General features: G+C 38.6%; 1 protein-coding gene across 1 annotated transcript in view; it reads left to right on the top strand.

The window, feature by feature from the left end:
• The window catches only part of eif2b3 (eukaryotic translation initiation factor 2B, subunit 3 gamma), a 44199-nt gene that overhangs the window by 14041 nt on the left and 16821 nt on the right, over positions 1-13337 (top strand). The window contains 2 exon segments of the mRNA XM_034304115.2: positions 6174-6333; positions 8060-8171. Of these exon segments, the coding sequence (XP_034160006.1) occupies positions 6174-6333; positions 8060-8171 (272 nt within the window).

Below are 13337 nucleotides of genomic sequence, written 5' to 3'. Positions count from 1 at the left end.
AATGTGGGAGTTTGAGGGAGGGATGGTAAAAACATGTGCTCCTCACAGGAGATTAACTCCACCATAATAAACCCTGATGCACTGGAAAGCGAACGTTCCAGAGGAGGGCCTGCTCTAGCACGCTAGCCGGCGCAGATGCGTTTATTGCTAATCCCAGGGAGAAAAACGAGAGATTAAATGCATTGAGTGGCAGAGGCGTCCACTGCACGAACAGTCCGCTAAGTGTTGAGAGATGGAAGCTGGCAGCAGGGGCTTCAAATCCCTGTTTATTGTATGGACAATACACATAGCGTTCTCATCCTCCCTTAGCAAATAACACGCATATAATGGTGGAATCTGACAGCGTCGTCGTTAAAGCGCTCTTTCATTATCCAGTGTTTGGGTTCATAGTGACGCCTTGAGTCAATGTTTAGGCAGAAACGGAATAATCTTGTCTTATGCAGAATTCTGCCAAGTCTTGTCAGGAATGGGGCTAGAGGTTTATGTCATACACACGGTGCGTGTAGAGAAATGCGTGCTAGACAACTGTAAGCAAAAACGTTTCGAAATTGACGCTGGTGTATAATGTGTTCTAATGCAGCTGAATGATTATTTCACAGTATCACAGTGCTGTCTTCATTAATGCTTGTAGTTGAAGCGCTGTTGTAGTCACGACCTCATACTTTCACATGCCCGTGTTCATGCAGCTTCTTTTATTTTAACAATAATTAACCGTCATCGCTACAAGCAGAGAATATCTAGAAGTCTAGATGATATTTAAAGCTCTGTGTGCTTTAAACGGGATCCTACTAGGCATGCAACCACAACATTAGGCAAGAAGCAGTCTTCAGGCGATCACATGGCTTATCACACTGATTCCAATACCAATATTGTTGATATTGGCAGTTGATGTTTTTGAACACCTGGAGTTTCTTATGTTTTATTACAGATTAATCAGTACTATTGCCACAGACCAAACAAAACAGGATAGCAATTAAATCAGGAAACCTTAATCTTTCTGGAACACATTAACTGCTCGCCCTCAGATCCTAATAAGACTCTTAATGAGTGCTGTTAAGCCTATAGATAAAAGATAGTGCTAGTATTATGTGTAAAACATAAATATTTGGTGTGGTACAAATGCCTATTAGAGCAATAATATATTTGTGTCTGATTAGATTAGATTAGATTAGATTAGATGTAGGTTGTTCCAATAAAATGAAGTCATTTGTAACATTTCTCAATTCATTAGAAGATTTGCAAATTTTAGAGTATGTAAAATGAGGTCATTGAACCAAAAATGCTAAAATAGAGGGAGTTCAAAAACTTCGACGTGTACATTCATAGAGTCAGCCCCTGTGGATTAAAGGCCCACTTTCACTGCGTACTTATATTATTACATACTCTTAACAAGAGATGTGGCAGTGCAATGATATGCAGTGGTAAAGAGACCTGAAATGGTTATATTCTACCATACCATTACATTAAATCTGAAACGGTTATATTCTACCATACCGTTATATTTAAATCTGAAATGGTTATATTCTACCATACTGCTATATTAAATCTGAAATGGTTATATTCTACCATACCGTTATATTAAATCTGAAACGGTTATATTATACCATACCGTTATATTAAATCTGAAACGGTTATATTATACCATACCGTTATATTAAATCTGAAATGGTTATATTCTACCATACCGTTATATTAAATCTGAAACGGTTATATTATACCATACCGTTATATTAAATCTGAAACGGTTATATTCTACCATACCGTTATATTAAATCTGAAATGGTTATATTCTACCATACCGTTATATTAAATCTGAAACGGTTATATTATACCATACCGTTATATTAAATCTGAAACGGTTATATTATACCATACCGTTATATTAAATCTGAAACGGTTATATTATACCATACCGTTATATTAAATCTGAAATGGTTATATTCTACCATACCGTTATATTAAATCTGAAACGGTTATATTATACCATACCGTTATATTAAATCTGAAACGGTTATATTCTACCATACCGTTATATTAAATCTGAAATGGTTATATTCTACCATACCGTTATATTAAATCTGAAATGGTTATATTCTACCATACCGTTATATTAAATCTGAAACGGTTATATTATACCATACCGTTATATTAAATCTGAAATGGTTATATTCTACCATACCGTTATATCAAATCTGAAATGGTTATATTCTACCATACCGCTATATCAAATCTGAAATGGTTATATTCTACCATACCGTTATATTTAAATCTGAAATGGTTATATTATACCGTACCGTTATATCAAATCTGAAATGGTTATATTCTACCATACCGCTATATCAAATCTGAAATGGTTATATTATACCGTACCGTTATATCAAATCTGAAATGGTTATATTATACCGTACCGTTATATCAAATCTGAAATGGTTATATTATACCGTACCGTTATATTAAATCTGAAATGGTTATATTATACCATACCGTTACATTATACCGTTAAATTCGATATGGTTATACTGTTAGCAATTTTTCTATTCCAAGTTTATGTGCAGCATGTCCCTTGAAATGTGCTACTTTTTAAAAAACGGTTTAAAGAAGGCACCAGAAAGCAGATTAAAGAAATGAGCTGAAAACTGTATTTCTATGTTGTTTTGAATGCTGTGATATTTTTAACAAGTTCAAGTAAAACGGTTGAATATTTGCACTGCTGATGCAGCGTTACAGTGTGAAATTGTAAGCAGACACGGTTATATACCAACAAATCACCAAATCGAACTCTCCAGTTATTACATTGTAAATTTTTCTTTTACCTTTTCTGCACTAATTGCAAATTTTTAGAGCAAGTCATTTTCACTCACTCGCATTACAGCATTCAACTCAAAGACATAATACAAGCTATTTTAACCAGCGCTGGTTTTGTCTCTGTTTTACTCGCCGCCTCCTTCACTTGTGCTGCACTCCTCTTTCTCCACCCTCTTCCTCCCTCTCTTCCTCTCTCCTCTGCTTCTGGGTGGTCTCACCTGGCAGCGCCCGGGGGGGGGGGGGGGGGGGGGGGGGTTTAGTCAGGCAGAACTACAGCAGTGTGTGGGTGGCCTGACCTCCTACCCCCTCTTTCCTCTCCTCTCCTCTCCTCTCCCCATCCCCCTCTCCTCGCTTCCCTCGCTCTCAGAGCCGTGTTCCGAGTCTCACAGCGGTGTTCTGAGTTTGAATGGTTCTTGTCTCTGATTCCTGCTGCCTTGAGTCCCCATGACCAGGGCACAGCACGCTAAAGGAGGATGCACGCCTGCACGTCCACCCGTCCACCCTGCAGTGTGTGGGACACAGGCACCCTCAGGCATTCGGCCAGTTGTCGTGTCCTGGGAAAAAAAAAAAACAGTAGTGTAGCTATGCCGTGATAAGTGGTCAGTTCTGCCGTGACATTGATTGAGTGGACTCACATTTGTTGCATATTTGGAGGCATTTTAGCGCACGTGTGTGCTCCCGTGTGCAGATGTGATCATATGTCATTTTTCACGTGCACATTTTTCCTCTGTCGGTAGGCATATTGAAATAGTTGCCATAAACTTGTGCATTTTTGAATAATTTGTTTTGAGCTGCTGTTAAACTTTTTTTTTTTAAACAATCTTTGCTTGTTAGAATTAATTCTAATAAGAACATGCATATGACTTTGTTTTAAAAATGTGAAGACTACAAATTAAAAAGTCAATGTACTATCAATATTTATTTCCAAGCAGTGGTTCAGATTGTGCTGTGGCTCTATAAGAGGTGGCTGAGTATAGTTTGTTATAGTATATAACGTATAAACACACATGTGCAGAGCTTTGGACACACACACACACTCACACACATACAGAGTAGAACATTTGTTCCAAAATGAAATTCAAAGGCAAAAATTATGACCGATTATGTAAGGAGTAAAGGAGCCTGCTGTTATAGGAAAATAATCAACAATGGAGTGGTTGATTATTTTTCTGTAGACGCACCACAGCCCATAGAGATTTTTCCCCAATGACTCTTTTTATAGTGTGTGTGTGTGTGTGTGTATATATGTGTGTATAAATTTTTTCTCTATTTTTTTTTTTATTCATCACATTTTTTTTATCTGTTTATAGTTGCATTTAATGTTGTAGAACGTCTGGGGTTGCTGTTATCACTTACGTTATAGCTGTTATAAACAATCATTCCCTCACCGGCCTCTCTTTTTTTCCCCTCTTTCAAGTGGCTTGGGTTTTTATTTTTCCTGTTTCTGATTTATCTTAATATTCAAGGATTCAAGTTCTTATTACTCAAGATCATCTTCAGTTGTTTATTATTCAAGAATTATGAATGAAGTTGTAAAAATGAGCCCCTCTTCACACTCAGCTTCTTTATTGGTTTTGCTGCTTTTAATGTTCTGCGTGGCAATAACCTGGACATGTGGAAGACTCACACGAAACACATAAGTATCACTGAGAGCTTCTGCGTAAACCCTGCTGCTGCAGTGCTGTAGCTGTTCAGTAGCAGATTCTAGCCTACTCCAAATAGTCAGGCTTCTGTCCATCTTTATCTGTTGAGCATGTGTCCTCAGGTCGGCCGTTTGCCCAGAGGGAGAGGGAAAGAGAGGAGGGAGAGAACCGGAGCTGGAGCGTCACGGCAGGGCCTCCCCAATGAGGCATGCAGCTCTCACAGAGCCAGGCGCTCTCTTACAGGCCCTTTTTTCGCCACTCACGCTCCCCAGTTTATTTATCCACAGGCTCGAGATGGGCAGACCAGATGGGAACCAGACAACTTAAACAGAAACAATGGCAAAAGGCGAGCACGATTTATCGCCGGGTTCCCCTCTGCGCCTGCGCTCGCTCACACACATATACAAATATGCACGCACAGATGAAGGCTAGGCCAGAGCAAAGTGTTTATGGAGGCAGCTCGACCCCCCGCTCCTTCACTGCAGCTCCCACGTCATCTGCGCCGTAATGTTATAAACCCCGGCTTTTGTTGTGACTGTCGTCAAGAGAAATACAGGGGGGCTTTTCATACAGCGAGGAGTCTTTATGAAGCGTCAGAACTGGCGTGGAAGGACACGTACGTGTACACTAAGCTGCTCAGCAGGCTCGGGGAGCTTCACTTTGCTCTTAATGTATACTATATGAAATGGAAGTCTTGAAGTCCTTGACTGCACTGCATCCTGTGTACTATATACTTGTGTAAGTAGTACCTGACTTTTGTAGCATAGTAGTGTCTGAAAACATTATACACTAAATGGAAATGACAGATTACTCTGATCTACATTGTTGCTGTATTGTTATCCATTCAAAAAAAAAACCAAAACACTATGCTCTTTCCTCTGTGTCCAACAGTTCTCATATATCATGCCGATATTTTTAATACACTACACAATAGCTGCACTAAAATTAGGCCTACACCAAGTAAACCATTGAAGACACAGCTCTTGTCCATATAAAATGGAAGTCATTGTAGCGATGGACCAGGAAAGCACAATTATTCCCAACCCTTAGAACAAATCTGAATGTTTTCTGTTCAGAACCCTGATCGTTATGGAGACATCCAACTCTAGTACCTCTAGTCGTAGTGAGTAGAAGTGATTGGTCTTGTAGATCTGGATAGTACCAGTTGGTCTGTGAAGGTTTCCATCAACCAAGCCAATATATTTTATAGTATATGGGTTCTCTACCCCAGGCTTGTGGACGCACTGTCACAGTGTGAAGTTTTTCCTGTTGCTGACACATGATGGGCTCGATAATTAGACACTCTGCTGGATCTAATGTGCTGGCGGGAAGGAAAACCGACAACTATGCAAGCAGAGACTCAAGCCTGAAGTTCAGTCTAGTAGTAAATCAGGAATCTGATCTCTGTTTACAATACACAGCAGACATTAGTGCCTTAACTTAATATTTAGCCCCTTCAGCCTTAGCAGATCAGAAAGGAAATATTCTTTATAGCAGTATCACACATTTATTGACCTAGAAGACCAAAATACCTTCAAAAGACAAACTTAAAGCCCCCTATTTCCTGGTGTTGAATATCTTACATTTCTATTTCATCTAAAAGTACCTCGTATATTACCACGCATTATATTTCAAGTTGCATTTAATCCCGACTCCTTTTTACCCTGCCACAGCTAAAATTACAGTCCTGTAACACACACACACGATGCTGCTGTTTGCTTTCAGACGGACATCCTGGTGGTGAGCTGTGACCTGATTACGGACGTGGCGCTGCATGAGGTGGTGGATCTTTTCCGAGCCCACAATGCCACGCTTTCCATGCTCATGAGCAAAGTGCATGAATTCACAGAGACTGTCCCCGGGCAGAAAGGAAAGAAGAAAGCAGGTACTGTTACTCATGCCATGCTGTACAGCCTAAATGGAGCTAGTTTTGTCATTTGGGAAGTGCTGCTTTAATTCAAAATATTACTTTATAATAATCAGTTTTCCAGTCCATCGTGTCTTCTTTTCTCCTTAAAGCCTTATTTGAATTAGGTGTTTGTTAATGCAATCACAAATATTTTGGGGGTTTGTAGAAGACTACCAATCATTTGGATTTTTGGATTTTCATTTTGATAACTGATGAATAAAAAAAAATAATAATACAAAAATCAGTGTCCCAACAACATCCTCTGTTGGTCCCCGGTTGGATGAAAGTTTCTCAGTCCAGACTTTTACAATTATTTTTTCAATAAACACAGCCAAGAACTGCCATCTTTCACAGAAAGAAATCATTAAGAAGCAGATGCCTTTTCCTGTAGTCTGTCAGCAAACATGCTTGATCACTCAGTGTTTAACACAAAATTGTTTAATACGTGCACCGACTGGATTCTCTGGATTCTGGATACTTTTTTTTAGTCCAGTGTCGATATCTTTCTCCAGAACACTCATTGTGTTATAATGTTCAGTGTTCCGGCAGAAAACTGTATATATTGAAAAGTATGTGTATATACTGAAGTGCAGGGAGCCAGTCAGATCACAACCTTCAACATTCTGAAGGCTGTGGCCCAAAAAGTTCTGCATCCATATTTCTGTAAAGTTGCCAAAACTGAATTGAATGAAAATTGACTTGAATAGAAAAGTGTACAAAAGCTATCAGACTAGTAGGTTGCTAATCTGAAAATAGCTCACCACATTGAATCCACCGCATGAATGACTTCATAATTAGCCAGTATGGGTTTTAAAAAAAAAATTAATCAAGTTAAATATCAGTGACAAATTCTGATGGGTAAATAGATCTGAAACATTAAATTCTATGGTAGAACTGTGATGTTCCCAGAGACGTTATCAGGATGATTTATGGAATCTTGTGTTTGACTATGAAAGGTCTTGTTCATGGTTCAGGAAGAATGGTACCCTGGCAAGAAGAGTAACCACCTGAGTACAGTACACGTCACTTGGCAGAGGAAAGAACCAAAAAATATTGCTTCTGAGTATTTTCCCAAGCCATGCCAGTGTCTAATCCCAAATCATTCCAAATGTTCCACTGCAAAACAGCAGGTTAATGGCTGACTAAATCAGTTTAGTTTCAACACCCAAAGGCAGCTTGTCTATAGAAAAAGAACTGTTGATGTCCGGGGTTTGGAGTGGCATAATTTCATTGACATGACCACAGCTTTATACACTAAAATTCTTTTTTTTTGCCCTCCTTGAAAGGTGTGATTATCATTGTTCAAAAAAGTAGCAATATTAAATATTTAGAATTTGCTGTCTGAAGCAAAAACTGTTTTATTGGCAGATTGAACTAAATCTGCGCTGATGAACCGATCTACACTTCATATATTAAAAAAAAAAAAAAAAAAAAAAAAACAACTTGAATACCCACAGGACAACACAATAAATAGCTAAAAGCAGTAAAAACATCTGTCTGACGTTTTGCACATTTATTTTGTCTATGATCATATCAACCTTCACAGTTGTACGCACTGTGTGTGCTGTAGATGCTGAAGGATTGGCGTTGTGCATGTGTGATTATATTCTACTCTCAAAGCAGTGCTGGCACCGTGTCTGGAAAAAAACCATAACACTACATCGTGTGTACTGACCGAGTGTATGTTGTTGTGTTGCATCAGGAGAGCAGCGGGACTTTGTGGGAGTGGATGGCACGGGGAAGCGGCTCCTCTTCATGGCTAACGAAGCGGACCTGGAGGAAGGGCTTGTCATCAGGAAGGCCATCATGCGCAAGTACGTCCCAGTAGTGTTTTCAGTGTTTGTTTTTCCTCATGTTCTCATCACACATTCCTATCATTTCTACAGTAACACCTCATTCACAGTGACTTGGTGGTATGGGGACGTTCCATATCTAAGCCTAATAATAAACTGAATAAAATCATGTTATTTAACAAAGGAAAGTGTCTAATCGTTGCTCTGGTAAAACATTCGAAAAAGAGACACTTATATTTTGGTAAATTTTAGAAGGAGTCTCTAGCGTCAGAGGTAAAGCTGTTCCTTTAAGGTTACCGTCACTGGAGAAAAGAGAGGCTAGTGAGGGAACGACTGTCTATAGCTGCTATAACGTAAGTGAGAACAGGAACTAACTTGTCTTGTGGACGTTCCACAACATTATGTGTAACTATAAATGCTTAAAAAGTATGACCTGTCTTATATTAATAAATAAAAAATTATAATTGCTTTGAAATCAGCTTCAGGTTGATAACAGTGTCTCTCCTTTCTGGTCAGCCTCATCACACCAGAAAGTGTTGATTCATTTTCTATAACCACACAGCTCTGACAGTTCTTCCTGTTTATAGTAGTGCGTTCGTTCTAAAACGTTATTCCGTAGTAACAGCTTACGCAAGGACGTATATAGTGAATGCGCCACATAAACAGAATAAAATTGGGTGTAATTGTTGATATGGCGAATGTTTCTGTGAGGAGATGTTTATTTAGATTTTTTTTTGGAAGGAGTCTCCAGTGTCAGCACTGTGTAACATCATGTATCATTATCTGCTTTGCTATGCAAAACATTGGAAATATTGGATTTTTTTTTAACAGTAAAATAAATAGCTTGTAAAAAATCATTAAATAGTAATAATAATTCAGCCAAGGCCACTATTGCAGTATTACAAAATATTAGAGCTTTATTTGTGCCATGTTGCAAATCCACTGTCAGGTAAACAAGCACAGACACGAAAATGTCTTAAAGTTTAGCACACAGGCTCATTAGGCTGGAAAAAGAAAATAACATTAACGTGAGAAGTATTTTTTTAATGCATGTTAGACAACACAGTCGGCTCTGTATTATTTTTTGGACATTATTCGGGGTAAAATGCGAACATGCCCACTTCCTTTGGCCCGACTGATGTCGCATTGTCGTACTGCATGCTGTATTAAATTCTCCAGCTGAGTGCAGGTTGGCAGCATGAAGATTTCTATGCTGCTTTCACCAGCAGGGGAGAGTGTAGCCTGTTGCTTTTCAACCATGCTAAAAGGTCCACTGATGAGTGTGGTGAGAATTATACCACCTACAGTACCAGTAACACCGATAAGCAGTCAAAGCGGATCAGCGGTTTTTGCAGGAGCCGTAGTTTGAGGTGGGGGTGCAGAACAAAACTCGGGCCTCACAGGACTCTGACCCTGTGTTTGTGTGGGACGGCTAATAAAAACAAGAGGCCTCCTCGGCTGCTGGCCCTTCACAAGAGCAGCCTGTTAAGCGGGCCTCATCGGGGCCCACTTTTCCACTATCCCTCCCTCTCTCCCTCCCTGGCCCACTCTAAAGTCTTTCTTTCCTTTTCTTCTCTCTTTTCTTTGTTTTCTCTTTTCTTTGAGCAAGCGTTCCGTCTGTGGGTTTGAAGGAGAGCTGGTGATTTGGACTTTTCTAAAAGGAAGGCCTACTCATCTAATGAACATGTGAATATTTGATTTACAAAGCTCTTTCTTGTGTTTTGGGAAAGCTCTTCTGCTTAGAGGTTTTGGAATGGAAACCCACAGAATGGACACTATTTTTTGCCTTGGAGACTGTGTTCATAGTCCAGTGAATGTTACATGTGCTTAATAAACGAAGGTACGCTGTGTGATCCAGCTTAGTCATGAATTAAGATAATCTGATTATCAGATCTCCTGTATTAATAGATTCCTTGGTGCACTACATGATAAAACCACGTGCCATTTGATGAGCTTGACTACTCGCCAAGAGAAAAAGCCAGCCTTTATTGCTTTGTCATCAGTTATTAATAAGTCACATAGTTTCCTGCACTGCTGTTTGGTCTGAGCGTTGGATTAAGTGACCAGAGAGCCGTTACTCCCCATCACACCGTATGCACAAAATATCTTTTTGCTGCATTTTGTATTGTTGTATTTTATAAAATGCATTGCTGAAGAAAGAACAGCATGTGTTCTTCTGACCAAAAATATTTCATGGATCAAACTGAATCTTGGATCTTGGCTTTTTTCGGAAAAAACCCACAATGGTAATTTAGTTATTTGTTATAAGTCAAATATAACGGGGTTAAATTAAACCGAACGGAATAATATTTCTGGACATATTTCTGTTAAATGATGTTACCAGAGAACGTCTGTAGTAGCCTAATTATGATTGAGTTGCACGGGATAACCAATCTCTGCATAAATCATACGAGATATGAGTGTCTTCATGAAGCACTTGTTATAGGGAATGTGGCAGTCCAAGTGCTTGATCAGTAGTAGGTCACATGACCAGATCGTGTAAACTTTACCTGTGCTAGGAAGCCAATAATTTACCTAAAACCCCTGGATTTGTCGTTTCTCTGACCTTTTAAATGCCATCTATATTTTATTGTTCTGCATTTTAAACTTAGACAGTACTAGGTTTCAGTTTGCTTTCAGCAGGAGACTAAAAACAGAGCGAGCACTTCCTGTGTCTTTATACTGAAGAAAAGTGCTGAAAAGTGCTTCTCCCCACAGGATATAACAGAATCTTTACCAACATGTCAGTTTGGACAGGATATGCTATATACTGCCTGGGGTTATTTCTACTGGTCATTTAATAGAAGGTAAAATACAGCATAATCCTCCCAGATGTTGGAAAAGCGCAAGCCATAAAAAAATGACTGACATGATAGATTCGGATATGACTAAAATCCTAGAGATACAGTGGTAGGTAATAAACATTACCCCACCTCCCCATGTAAAACTAGTCCATTCTGAATAGGGCTTCAGTATCAATATCAACAACACAATTTCACTCAAAACGTGACTGAAATAGATTTTATGTGAATGAAGTAATCAGAAAAACTACAGTGATTAACTCTGTCCTTCACACTAACTTGAACTACCCATCACCTCTTTTTGATGGTGTTACTGCAGGGACTAATATTGCCTGTAAGATGTACAAATTCTATGTTGTAATGCAACGTTGTCTGGAGTAAAAAGGGGTATTATAGACTGGGACAGGGCTTAGTTACCACCTGTGCTTGAAGCTTGTAAATAATTCAGTCTTGGCCACTGTAATTCCTCTGCTTTAGGAGAGATGCTGCAGCAGAAGAATCCCCCAAAAGAATGCAATTGCAATTTAGTGTGTGTGTGTATGGTAACCCCTGGCAGACTAGCATCTCATCCAGGGTGTATTCCCACCTCGCGCCCAGCGTTCCTGGGATATCCTCTCTGACCAGGATAAAGCGCTTGCTGAAGGCGAATGAATGTTCACAAGTGTACGAGTCCATGTGCCTGAACATGCTAATGCATAAACACAACTCCTCTACATACAGTGAGAAGAAGCGTTAAAGATACTAAAAGATGTGTATGGAGGTATTTTCCAGACAGATTTAAAAAGCAATTGCAAATTGCATCTGATCCGGATCGTTCGGCTCAGCTCAGCAATAAGAGCCGGCTCATTTAACTGTATAATGTTTAATATTTGCAACTGAATGAAAGTGTGTAATTTTGATGTTTCTTGAATTAAAAAAAAAGTTTAGTACCACTTCTGGCTTTTATAATTCAGCCAAATTTAGCAATGTTTTGACCTATGATTGGTATGTGTGTACCATATATATATATATATATATATATATATATATATATATATATATATATATACTTATTCAATGTAATTATACTAAACCTTATAATTTGCAGAATTTTATAATTTTACATTGTTTGGTATAAAAACCTTAAATAATGTAAAAGCACTATTGCACATGCGTATTGAACGTTTTATTTATATTGAACGATCCAAAACACAAACCATTCCAAACAAATCACCCTCAAAACGGAACACGGTGTGCCATATAACAAATACAAAATAAATTACAGTGTGCAAATTGGGATGTAATTGTGAAGGTTGTCAGTAGACCCTGCTAGATGTGATATTTTTACCTTACAAATTTTACATTCTGCCTTTGTTATTAAAATGTATCCAAATGCTACTTCATTTGTGACTGTCGCTCATTTTGTTTTGTTACCCGAAATTAAAGATGCTCTTTCCCCCACACTGCTCAGCACAATCGTCTGCACCTTTTCCTTCTTGGCCGTCGACTGTGACTGACGTCACTTCCAAATAAAAACACGCCCCATGGTATACTCCCACCCCCCAACACTGACTGACAGGTTTTTGTGCAAGCTATCGGAAAAGCGTTTGAATTCTGGCAGGCTCCGTGCGAGACGCCGAGGAAGTGAAACAGCAATCGGGGTAAAAGCTATGTCGATATGACAGGGTCGTAACTCGTAAGACATGGGAAATGCAAATGCAAATGGACTTTGCTTTTCCATTTGAAATTTGGCAGACATTGTACGTTCACGTAAACGAAAATGCAAACCGTAATACGCAATTTGCGTTTGAATTATGTCACAGTTTATGTGTGCACAAATAGAAAACCAAACTGCAAATGCAACTTGCAACTGCTTTTTAAATTTGTCTGGAAAATACTTCCATACATATGTAAGCCAAACTCAATATTACTCAAAAAACTCATTCAAGTAGTTCATGCGTTATTTATTTATTTATTTATTTATTTTTTTGCACCAACACCTATAGCATGATTGTTTGTACATAAGACCTAATCTCTAGAAATTTAGGAAAAATATAACATAATGGCTTAACAAACCATATAATAATATTCCTCAGACGACATGGTGGATATTTGCCACGTCGTCATGGACGGCTTGCTTGCTTGATTCAATAATCTGTAGAGGAAACCCCAACTAAAGTCTCATTGATAAATGTATTCAGTTTCCTGTTGTTAGCAGTAATGATACTAATGTTAATAATCATGATTTTTGTGCTAATTTGTACATTTGCAGAGTGAATCTACTCTTACGGTACTCTCTTTGTGAGTGTCATTACTGTAACTATAACACATTTGGCACTGATTAATACTGAGATGTGAAAATCAGTCTCTATGTTGAAACTTGGTGCTTTTTTTTTTTATAAGTTGG

The sequence above is a fragment of the Pangasianodon hypophthalmus genome, chromosome 4, assembly GCF_027358585.1.
Source record: "Pangasianodon hypophthalmus isolate fPanHyp1 chromosome 4, fPanHyp1.pri, whole genome shotgun sequence".
Taxonomy (NCBI): domain Eukaryota; kingdom Metazoa; phylum Chordata; class Actinopteri; order Siluriformes; family Pangasiidae; genus Pangasianodon; species Pangasianodon hypophthalmus.
Note: the sequence above shows the minus strand (reverse complement) of the source record. Positions and strands in the feature narration are given on the sequence as shown.